Here is a 12,088-nt window from a genome sequence, read left to right on the forward strand (position 1 = left end):
TGGACAGGCCTGAGGGGCAGATGGGGAGGACTAGGATGGAGCTGGAGGGGGACTGAGTTCTACTCCCAGATTCTGGCTTGGATGAGTGGGTGGAAGGAGGTGCTGGTCAGAGAAAGGAAGAATTTGGGGGAACTGGGGTTCAAGGGCATGAATATTTCAGGCTCAGTTCTGAAGGGTGAGTGGCTAGCATTCTAGCTTCTTCTAGCCACCTCTTCTTCCACCAAATCACTCTCTGGGCCTTCTTTTCCCAGGTCATCTTTGTGGGTTTTTTGGGTTTTTTATTTATTTATTGAGAGAGAGAGAATCCCAAGCAGGCTCCATACTGTAAGCACAGAGCCTGACACAGGGCTTGAACTCACGAACCATGAGATCATGACCTGAGCTTCAGTCAAGAGTCAATGCTTAACCAACTGAGCCACTCAGGCACCTCGCTCAGGTCATCTTTGGAAGAGAGGAGGAAAGTAGGATACTGAGGACCACACATGACTATGCCACATGATCCAATCTGAACAGACCAGTGGCTGCCGTGTCCAGCAACATCATGCAGGAAGCTGGTTCAGAAACATGGCAGAGGATTTCGCATCTGGGAATGTCAGAACAGCTGATATTTGTTTACAGCCTGCTAGGTAATAAGTGCTTTCATATACATCTATCTTCTGGTCCTCCCACAATCCTAGCAGACAGCCTCCCATAAATGAAGGACACTGACGCTTGAAAAACAGTAAAGGTTTGTCGGAGGGAAGGAAAGGTGAGAAAGGGAAAGAAAATGGATTTTTATCAAGGACCTGTTCCTCACCAGGAATCAACCTCTGTGTTTTCACATGTATTAACAGATCTATTCTCTCAAAATCTCTACATGTACTATTAATAGCTCCAATTTACAGATGAGGAAATGCCTCCATTAAGTAATTTAAGAACCCAGTGCAGAGAGATTCAGATGCAACGCCCAGTGCCAGGCTCTCGAGTCCAGAGTTCATTCATTCACTCCACATATTCAGCTGATACCTTTTCTCCAGCATCTATTATTATGCTGCACATTTAGGAACAAAGAGGTAAACAAAACAGGCAAGCTTCTGTCATGCTAGATTGTAAATGTACCAAGCGTTGCCAGAGAAGTACAAGGTGCTGAGGGAAGACCTGACAGGTAGCCAACTGTGCTTCCCTGGAGAAGCATTTGAGCAAAGAGCAGATGAACAATGACCAGGAGTTAGCAGGGCAGAGTGAGCCTGGAAAGGAGGAGTGTTCTAAGCAGATGGAACAGCATGTGCAAAGGATCTGAGCTGCTAAAGAGTTTATGATGCTCCGGGTGGTTAGAGGAATAATAGCCTGGGACCAGGTAAGTGGTGGGCATGATCAGAGTAGTTTTTTTTTCTTTTCTTTTTTCTTTTCTTTTTCTTCCTTCCTTCCTTTTCTCTTTCTTTCTTTCTAGTTTATTTTGAGACAGAGAGAGAGATAGTGTGTGTGTCTGTGTGCACGCATGCCCATGTGAGCAGGAGAGGGGCAGAGAGAGTGGGAGAGAGAAAGAGATCCCAAGTAGGCTCTGTGCTGCAAGCTGACACAGGGCTCTATCCCACGAACCATGAGATCACGACCTGAGTCAAGATCAAGAGTGGGACACTTAACCGACTAAGCCACCCAGGCACCCCCAGAGTGGTTTTTAAATAAGACTCTAACTGCTAAGTGGAGGATGGCCTGGAGGGAAAGCAGAGGTGGGTTAGGGGGCTCTCCTAGCCACGTGAGAGGAAAAGGAAGATGAAGAAGGGCTGGGCCGGGAGTGGTAGCAGAGGACTTGGGAAGAAGTGAGTAGATTTGAAAGCTACTGAGGAGGTAAATCCACAGGGCTTGTGTGGAGAGATGGAGGGGGAGGCAGTGGCAGTACCTGTCAGGTACCCCCAGGCTTGCAGCCCCTCACCCCTACTATCAGGGCAAGGTGCTGCAGTTGAGGCACCATGCTAGATCTTATCTCTGTAAGAAGTGGGTTCTAAACCTTGGAGTCAATAGAGACTTTGTTTTTTTTGGAATGCCATGACATCCATGTGCCACACCTGGGCTCACCCACTTAGCAACATTCACTCCAACAGCACAAGCCTGCAATTGCGTATGGTATTATTTGCTCATTAAGTCTGAAAGAAACTATTTTACTCCTGCCCAAAGGCCTGTAAAAAGACATCTTTCAGTAAATCCACCACCAGACTCTCCAAGACAGTGAATTCTCCTCACCTTCTGTGGCTGCCTCATTTGCCACTACGTCCCTGGCGACGGGGCCCGACTGCCCAGCCAAGGATGGGGTCGCTGCTGCCAGGAACCAGGCTGGGCCAGAGACGCCGCACATGGCACTTTATTCCTGCTTCTGATATATACAGGTATGTACAGTTGGTGTGAGCCTATGGTACACTATTTCACAAAATTATCTTACATCCTGTGCACACTTCTGGGCGGGAAGTGGCAGACTGCTCTGAAAAGCCCACGGCTAGTGGAGGGAAAGGATGCTCACTGGAGCCACCCCCACTCCAAAGACATTCACGGGGGCTGCACGCCCCCTTCCCCAGTACTGAGGCCCTCCCACGGACCATCTGGACCTCCCACCTGCTCTCAGCGCTAGTTTCTTCCTGAGTCTTTCTCCTCGAGTGGAAGAACATTTTGTGGGGGAGGAGGAAGCAGCAGCAATGGCTCCCACTCACCGACGGTGGCCCTGCTGCCTGCCACCCAGAGCCTGACTGCCGCTATTGGACGTGGACAGCAGGAGTGGAATCCTCCCCGTGCTGTGGGCCCTGGTGCACCCTGGCCTCACGGGGCGCTAGCATGCATCTTCTCCAGGCAGCTCATCCAGAACGTGACCAGCCGGTTGTCTCGGTTGATGCAGAAGTCCGTGAAATCCCTGAGCAGCCGATCAGCAAACTTCTCATCCCCTGTGGCACTAGATCGCCACGTCTTGGTCAGCATGGTGTTGTAGGCCCAGTTGTAGCCAACCCGCTCCTCACAGAACATGTTCTGGTTAGTGGAGCTGGTGGAGTTTCGCCGACGTCGCTGCTGCCCCGAGAACTTTCGCCTGGAGTAGGGCAGCTGCAGGAACACCGTTCCTGAGAAGCAAGATGCCCTGTGTCACCACCACCACGGGGAGGGTTCCCAGGGCAGATGTGGTGGCTCTGCAACCATAGGCTCAATCAAGAGAAGAAGCCCCCAAGCATAGGCTCCTGCCACAGGGACCCACCTGCCCCACGTTTTGCCTGCAGGGTCTCACCTGTAACATGGATGTACTGAGGCTTGTTCTCGGCAGGAAAGTTAAAAGCAGAAGCAGAATATTTATCTTGTACAAACCCAAACCTAAGGGAAGGACGGGAAGACACACAGATTAGGGCCTCCTCAGCTAAAGGGACAAGGGGAACAAATGTGACTAAGAGGACTGACAGCCTGAGCTAGAGGGGCCTGGAAAGATCTCTTTCAAGATGGAACATTCAAGGGGCGCCTGCATGGCTCAGTCAGTTAAGTGTCCGACTTTGGCTCAGGTCATGATCTCGCAGTTTGCGGGTTTGAGCCCCGTGTTGGGCTCTGTGCTGGCGGCTCAGAGGCTGGAGCCTGCGTCAGATTCTGTGTCTCCCTCTCTCTCTGCCTCTCCCCCACTCATGCTCTGTCTTTCTCTCTCTCTCTCTCTCTCTCTCTCAAAAATAAACATTAAAAAAAAAAAAAAAAAAGATGGCTGCTTCTTTTCTCCCATCCCGTACCTCTTCTCTGCCTCTCACTGGAATCCACATCACGCCCTATGTGGGGCAAGGTGCCCATCCACATGCTTGAGAGGGGAAGGTCCTTATCTTAATTCACCTAGCCACACCTCTTTCCCTTAGTTCTCCCAGACAAACACATAGTAGGCCCTCGAACAAGGCTCTGAATTAAAATAGAATAAATTATCTTAACTGAAATCCTCTTCTTAAAAATGAGGCACACGATTCTAGGGCTCTCTGCTTTGCTGTGTTCTAGAAATGGGCAAGAGGAGCCACTTTTCATCTATGACTTATTAGATTCTGCTTCTCATCTATGGCTTGTTCTATTCCGGGTTTTTCTATTTCCATCACACACATTTATTACAGCTCTACCTGCTAAGTGCTGTAAAGGACACGTTAACAGATGTGGCTCTCGCCCTGAGTCTGAGAGGTTTATGTAATGAAGGCAGCAATGTAGGTAGAACTAAAGGAGGTAAAACACCTGTCTCCTTTTCACTGCATCCTCTATATAAGCTGTCAGCTTTACACTGACATTCACTAATTATTTATCAAAGAACACATGAAATCAAATATGCAAGTTAAATGGACAAGCTAATGTGCACTCAAAGCTCTGTCATGTATAGGCTGACCCTATCATGTGTAGGAATGGCTCTGGATTTTGCCTTTCTTCCTCTCCATTTTCCAATTAAGGCTATTTATTTACTAGCATAGATCAGCCTGACCAGACTCTTGCCTCATTTCTTCTTTAGATCACGAGGAAGACCTTTAAGTTTAAAAAGGCAATTTAAACACATGGTGCTTGGCCCCCTCACTGTCCACTTGGGGAGCACATGAGCCAGGACTATGGTGAGGGCGGGGCGGGGGGGGTGCTCAGTCCCACCCAGACAAAAATAAAGGAGGAGCTGGGGAGCCACAGCAGGGGTAGGATGGATGGATCAGCTTCTCTGGACCCATCTCTAACTCCATCCGAGATGAATCTTATGGATGGGCTAATGTTTCCTTTTGGAGCCACATTCCAACCTAGAGTTCCATTCTGTGCAAAAGCTATTCTGGGCAAGGCACATTGCCTTGGTGCGTAAACGGAAACAAAAATGAGAAAAATGCATACCCTTGTCCCCCAGGGACCCCTGAACTAGTGTAATAGATGGATAGAGTGTATTGGAAAAAAAGGAGGGATTTAGAGAGGAGAGACCTGAGAATCTGTGGTGGAACAAGACTGACAGGTGTAGAACAGGGGTGGGGGCTTAGGGGAGAAGGTTTAGTGGGTAAGGTGGGTCTGGGTGGAGAAGGGGGAGCAGGGTGAGGTGGGGAAGGGGGAGCATGTTTAGGTATAGGGACACACAGTAGAGTCCATGCAGTGATACACAGAATAGAAGACGTGAAGAGTCTGAAGGCTGAAAAAGCACTCTGAAGAGGACAGGGCAAAGTTTAGATATGACTAGGATCTAGATGAGTTTGGATCAGGAGGGGAATGCTGTGAAGAAAAAAGCACATCTGACAAATAAAGGCCATGTCCTGAGTGACATCTAGTCACCAAAATCCAACGACCACCCAATGATATCCATGGGAAGCATCAGACCTGCTTATAAACTTGTCAGTTGGCTGGGGTCTTCCTAATAATACCTACTGCCTACCAAGAGCTTCTTAGGTGCTCGGAACTCCAGAGAACCCTCCCGACAACCCAGTGAAGGGTGAGAAAATGAAGGTGAAGCAGTTCCAAAACTTGTTCACGGTTCCTCAGCCAGATGCTGGTGGAGGCGGAGGTGCACCAGGCTTGTCTGCTTCCTGCATCGAGGCCCTTTGCCACCAATCCACTGTACTCCCCACCTTTTGCCCCCAATCAGCACCCACTCCTGCTGAAAGAAGCAGCCAGTCTATGGTGGGCAGGGGGCAGGAGGGAGGTTCGTGGTGGGGTGGTAACAGCTTAAGATGTTTGAATAAGATGACAGGACACTGAAGAAGGTGCAGAGAGAGGATTATGGAAGCAGGAACAGAGGACTTACTTCTGCCATGATTAACATGAAGTGGACATTGCCTAGTGCATTCTGGAGACAAAGCTGGACTGGTTTGAGGGGTAGACAGCTAAGCCCAGGAAAGCCCTTTCCTGGCACACATATTAGGCGCCAGTAAAAACCTATGGACTTATCTATTGCTTTTTAACCCTTCATTATCTTTTCAACGTGTGTCTAGGGGCTTGAAACACGTTTTACAGTTTTTCATCTATGTCATCTCCTGGACAGCTTGGACCAGGGTCTTGTTGGAGGCTAAGGAGGGAGCTCTACGCTCTCCCTTCAACTGGAAGAAAATAATGAGGTCCGAAAAACAATAGCTACAGGAACTGACAGGTAATGCTTATCTCTGAAACCAAGGCAAAGGGTCCTGTTGGAGGTCAGCAGCAAGGCTGTCATTGGTGGGCCAGATCCGTTTCCCCAGAAATGAAACAAACTGGGTTTGGGTTTGGTAATTGCTGGATAGTCACTGATGCCCTCCCACTATACCTTCTTGCTCAGGGACCAACCTGTGTGCAATGGCTTCCTGGAAAAGGTGCATTCGATCCCAGTATGTTTCCGGTTCAAAGCCTAAAAGGAGAAAAGAATAAAAGCAGGGGTGTGATTCCAAGGTTTGTAATTCTTCCTGGCTTTGGCCTTCTGTAAACTTCACTTCTCTTGGCCATTTCTCCCCTGTCCTTAAGCACGCTTTTCCACACTACCTGCTTTTGAAAGACCAGCCTCTGTCCCAAGGACCAATTGTGTTTTCTCACCATCCCTTCCCCAAAGCTCTATCAGGTTCTGAAAGGCACTCGTTGCTCACACTCAGCAACGAGTGTGAGCTACCGGAACTTGATGTAAGCCTCGTTCTAATGACTCCCTATACCAAAAGTGGAAAGGAACATGATGTTAAAGTACAAACAAAAGATAAGCTTTACATGCGTGTTATCTGCTTCTAAGGAGAAAAAAAAATTTTTTTATTACCAATGTTCCATTTCCCTACAAGGAAAGACAATATTATAAGCTCCATTTTAGGAATGGGGAAATTGAAGCAAATAAATACGAAAATTATTTTTGGAAAAGTGATAGGCTGGGGAGGGCAGGAGGGCACAGAGGTGCCTTTTCTCCATTGCCCGCATCATTGCTCCAGCCTCGCTTCTTCTGCACAGCTGGTGTGAAGACTGAGAGCTGATGAGGAGGTGGAGGCTGAGGCCAGGTGTCACACAGCAACAGGCAATGGACCAGCACTGCTCTTGGGACCAAGATGCTGACGGCTGGAGGTGCAACTTCACGAGACATGAAAACAGGGGCTCTGTACGTTTTGGAATTTTCTATCTAGGATACATTTGAAGGTTCTAGGCAACTAAAGAGCAAAAAAGAAAGAAAAAAGGCTTTGGCTTTAATAGGAAAAACACGTACAGCAGCTTCCTCATCAGATGTTTAAGATTTTGTATCCACTGTTATTGGAAGGGGAGATAATAGGAAGAGAGTAGCACAGAAGCAAGAAAATCGACTTTTAGATTTAAGCCCTTATTCCTTTAAACTAGGCCTCCTTTCTTCAGCGGTAACCATGTAACCATGGCAACCAACAGAGGATGCTGGTCTTAAAGCCTGGGTTACAACTGGCAGGGAAAACCATCAGCTCACACAAAAAATGTCCTCCAATGCCAGCCTTGCCAGCAATCCTGTGCTGTTACAGTGAAGGTGGAAAACCCCAGAAGAATCTCTGGCTGGTGTGGGGGAAGTGTCTCCTGAGCATATTAAAAACAGTAGCATGAGGCAGTTGCCTGGCTTGAAATCATCAGATACGAATATAATCATGTGGCATTTCAGGACTGTAATGGTCCTCTTAGCTGCTGTGAGGTTAGAGAATGTGTGTGTATGTGTGTGTGTGTGTGTGTGTGTGTGTGTGTGCTCGCGTGTGTGTATGTGTGTGTGAAGAGCACTCTGTCAACTCTAAGGATCACAGATCTATGCCCTCTAGTGGCTCTGTGGGGCCCACCTGGAACCCCAGCCATCACTGGAAACACTGTGTCTACATAAAAATGTCTTCTGAGATGTAAACAAAGAATATACAGACAGGCCTTTGGAACACAAGCTGTTTGTACCACCGGGGCAGCCTGTCACGAAAGGTGCAGGGACACTTAGTGTGGTCTCCCTGACCTGGAGGGACCTCTCACCCCTGGGCTGTTCTCTTCCACCAACCATGATGCAGACTTACATGGACAAAAGAAGAAACCACTTCCCTTACACCAGAAGTTTTTCCATTCACACTTACAATTTCTACATCTGAGAAACCAAAGGGCTACTGGTTTTTTTTTAACTTTTCATTTTAAAAAAGGTCATCTGTGAGTTCACCAAGAGCTCTGGAGGAGCTCTTTATACGTTCATCACAATGGGCAACTAATTGGTGATAAAAAGTTCTGTGCTGTGTGAAGTAAGTCTTGTTCCTTCTGTCTGTCCTACACCTGCCCTCAGAGATCGGCTGGGCTCAGGTGGAGCAGCAGGGTGCCTCAGCCCACTGTCTCCCCACGTTTAGATTGACAGCCCTCTCAGGGGAAGGGCTCAGAGCCCTGCTGTCCTCCTATGAGCCCCCTCCTGCTCTGTCTTCCTTGCGACGCAGGACTCGAGCCACATGTAGTGTTCCAGGTGCTGACACAGTACAGCTTTGCAAAATAGGACGCTGTATCCTGTTCTGCTTTCAATGCCTCCCTTAAGGTTCAAATTCCCACAGCCCAAGCCAGTAAGGCTGGAGCACAGAAAGGAGAGTGTGGGGAGAATACCAGTGCCACTCGTGATTTACAGTGTATCATACCTTCTCCCACTCACCATCTGCTCCAGGTCTCACAAGGGTCTTCCTGAGTTGGCAAGGCAGCTTTAAACTTTATGTGCTCTCATTTGAGGGATAAGGAATTTGAAGCTCAGAGACATTAAGTGACTTACCCAGGGTTACCCAGCCACTAAGTGAAAAACCAGCTTTAAACTTAGATCATTTTGATCCCTTGTCCAAAGGCTCCCTCTGTGCACTAGGCTGTGTCAATTAGACACCTAGAGAGGTGGCCTTACTCATGGAGATAGAACCTCCAGAGGGGAGTATCTCTTACTATCGAACAGATGCTCACTGCCCTCCTTGAGCAGGCAGCTGATGTTGAGTGGGATGAAGAGCTGAGCTCGAAGTGGATCGCCATACAGGTAACTGGGCAGCGCAAAGGGACCCTCCAAAACGGGGACCAACAGAAAGCCGCAGGAAGTAGCTTTTCGATGCCAGCCTTGGACCTGGTGGGAAGCACAGAAACAGTGTCATCTCCAAGTTAATTCAGACAAGAGAAAATACTTCCCAAGGAGCGAAGCCGCCACAGTGGCGGCATACATATTGATTGGCATGTTCATTTATTAATGTTCACTGGATCCAAACCAATCCTGGTCAGGAAAATGCACAGTTTAACCTCCTGACAAATACCTGAAAAACTGTGAGTTAAGCACACAGCTCGTCCTCACAGCTTTATGCAACTTAAGTGTTTCTTCTGGAAGGAAGAGACTGGAGAGAGCTATTTCTTGCCTCCTAAATCGCCTTCTCATTCTACAGGATGTTGTAGGAAGGTCACAGGATATAAGTTAAGTCCTTCTAATTATGTCCTTTATCAAAAATTTACTAAGTCCAAAGTATCAAATAGGAAAACAATCCACTCAAGCTGGCTGAAAGGGACATGACGCAGGGTGCGAGATGACTGTGGTGGCCTCTGGCCAAAAGCGATAAGCCCTGACCTGGCAGAATGAGAGCCACTCTCCCACAAACTCCCAAAAGCTGTCTGTCCAAAGATTGACTGAGAACAAAAGTTAACTGTGGCAGCAAGACAAACCTCCCCATCAATAACATTTTCTCAGAGAAAAGTGGCAATTTTCTACATTTTAAGATATTTTTTTAACCATAAAACTGTGTATATTTAAAAAAAAAAAAAGTTGGTGCACATGGCTCTGGCATACAGAAGAGATTTGTGTTAAATGTTATTTCAAAAAAATCTAGTTTGAGCCATAACTTGACTTAAACAAATATGAGTATGTCAAAAATTGAAGGGGACCACTCTTAGCTGTTTTCCCAGAAACACCTGTAACAACAACAATATATCAACAACAAAAACCAAGATCTCTGTTCAACCAAAATAACTTTTTTTAAGATTTTATTAAAAAAAATTTTTTTTTAAGTTTATTTTGAGAGAGAACACAAGTGGAGAGGGGGCAGAGAGAGAGAGGGAGACAGAGGATCCAAAGTGAGCTCTGTGCTGACAATAGAGAGCCTGATGTGGGGCTCAAACTCACAAACCGTGAGATCATGACCTGAACTAAAGTCAGACACTTAACACTAAGGCTCTTTTTATTTTATGTAATATTTTTAAATGTCATATTTTATATTATAAATATGCATTATAATATTATAAACATTATATAATATAAATATGTGCATAATATTTACCCTAATAAAATGTGATTTATAACAAATTTGGACACTACCTTAAAATAATAATTAATCTACAGTGCGCCTGGGTGGCTAAGTCAGTTAAGCATCCGACTTCAGCTCAGGTCATGATTTCACAGTTCATGGGTTCGAGCCCCGCGTCTGGTTCTGTGCTGACAGCTCAGAGCTTGGAGCCTGCTTCAGATTCTGTGTCTCCCTCTCTCTCTGCCCCTCCCCTACTCATGTTCTCTGTGTCAAAAATAAATAAAAAAACCTTAAAAAAAATTTTTTTTAATAATAATTAATCTACACTAGAGATTTCTAAAAACCTAACAACCTAACAAAATATAGTTGACTCTTGAACAACATGGGGTTAGGGATGCCACCACCCCATGCAGTAAAAAATCTGAATATAACTTTTGGCTCCCAAAAAACTTATGCTTACAATAAAATTAGAAAAAAGAAAACATTATTAAGAAAATCATAAGAGAAAATACATTTATAGTCCTGTCCTGTACTTCTAAAAAAAAAAAATCCACATATAAGTGGATCCATGCAGTTCAAACCTGTGTTGTTCAAGGCTCAAAACTGTAATGATAAAGGGATTAGCAGCTTTCCGTGGGTTTTACATGAATTGGTGTGAAAAGTGTATTTTGAAAAGACTGTTGCCATATTCCCCTGAGGAGATAAATACTCTTCTTTCTTCCAAACTGTGACTATATGTGCATGTCCATGAATGTTATGGTCATGTTCTGAGATAGGACTATCAGTAGGGCTTCCAAGGAGAATGCTTAGCCTATTGGGTCAGAGGGTTAGTTCTGCCTGGAGGGAGTGGTCATCCCAGTGATGACTGGCTGGGGAAGTGCCAGTGACTTCTATAAGCTGAACCAGACAGGTGGCTTGGTGTCTTTTTTGATTTGGACCTTAAGTATGTTCCAGTGTTCCAGGGGAGGGGTCCTCAGGGGCACTAAGGCCATGTGCAGGCAGACTGGGGCTGGACAGACAGAGACCCAGACAAACCTCTTCCCCAGGATATCATGTCTTGTGGGACAAAACTAGGCCTCTGAGCCCTGGACAGAAAAACTATATGCTGGCAGCTGATGTTGTGCTCACTCTCTTTGGCCATCTCCTAGCTTTCCATAAAGTCTTTCTGAACTTTCTGGCTGCTCTCAGCTCCGTGATGAGATGTTTGAGCCAGTGTGGGAGGAGAGCGGGACCCTGTTAAAGCTTGAGAAAAACATTCCTTTGGATTGAAGGGGAGAGTGTATAAAGTGAGTGGCAGACTGCAAAGATGGTTAAAGAGAGCACCTGGAAGATACTGACAGCTTGGCTACGGAGTATCTGTTCCACAGGTGCTGGGACTGAGGGTGGGGAGTGGCCTGAGTGTGGGCAATGAGTGACCTGATTAGACAGGCCAGGGAAGACTGGAGGAGGAAAGACAGGCAGAAGACCAATTAAAAGAGGGCTTCTGAGCTCTGGCACTCATGACATCTGGGCTGGTTAATTCTTTGCCCTAGAGACTGTCCTATGAGATGCATTGTAGGATGATGCACAACATCCTTGGCCTGTACCCACTAGATGCCAGTGGGTGCACTCTTCTACCATTTCTGCCAAGTAAAACTGTTTCCAGATATTACCAAATGCTCCCACAGGGGCAAAATTGCACATTCGCCCAACCCCTGTTGAGAGGTAGGGTTAAAAGCAGTCATGTTCATTGATAGGGACTGGTTAAGTAAACGATGATACAAACAATGAGGCAAAACAAAAACAAAAACAAAAACAAAAACACAACGATGAGGCAGACTTATTTTTGCTGATACTGAGGATATATAATAGGACAAAACAAAATGCAACACTAGTTGCACTTGAACCTTGAACAACACTAGTTTGAAATGCTTAGGTCCACTTATATATGAGTTTTTGTTTTT

The 12,088-nt window shown here is 46.4% G+C and overlaps 1 protein-coding gene across 9 annotated transcripts in view; it reads right to left on the reverse strand.

The window, feature by feature from the left end:
- Positions 1 to 2,316: 2,316 nt before the first annotated feature.
- Positions 2,317 to 12,088, reverse strand: part of DEPDC5 (DEP domain containing 5, GATOR1 subcomplex subunit) — a 127,164-nt gene continuing 117,392 nt past the window's right edge. For all 9 annotated transcript variants that reach the window (XM_060612608.3, XM_060612614.3, XM_060612615.3 and 6 more), the window contains 4 exons: positions 8,812 to 8,983; positions 6,238 to 6,298; positions 3,242 to 3,324; positions 2,317 to 3,080 (listed from right to left, as the gene is read on the reverse strand). In XM_060612608.3, coding sequence (XP_060468591.1) covers positions 2,788 to 3,080; positions 3,242 to 3,324; positions 6,238 to 6,298; positions 8,812 to 8,983 — 609 coding nt within the window. In that variant the 3' untranslated portion in view covers positions 2,317 to 2,787. The remainder of the gene's footprint in view (positions 3,081 to 3,241; positions 3,325 to 6,237; positions 6,299 to 8,811; positions 8,984 to 12,088) is intronic.

The sequence above is a fragment of the Panthera onca genome, chromosome D3, assembly GCF_046562875.1.
Source record: "Panthera onca isolate mPanOnc1 chromosome D3, mPanOnc1 haplotype 2, whole genome shotgun sequence".
NCBI lineage: Eukaryota > Metazoa > Chordata > Mammalia > Carnivora > Felidae > Panthera > Panthera onca.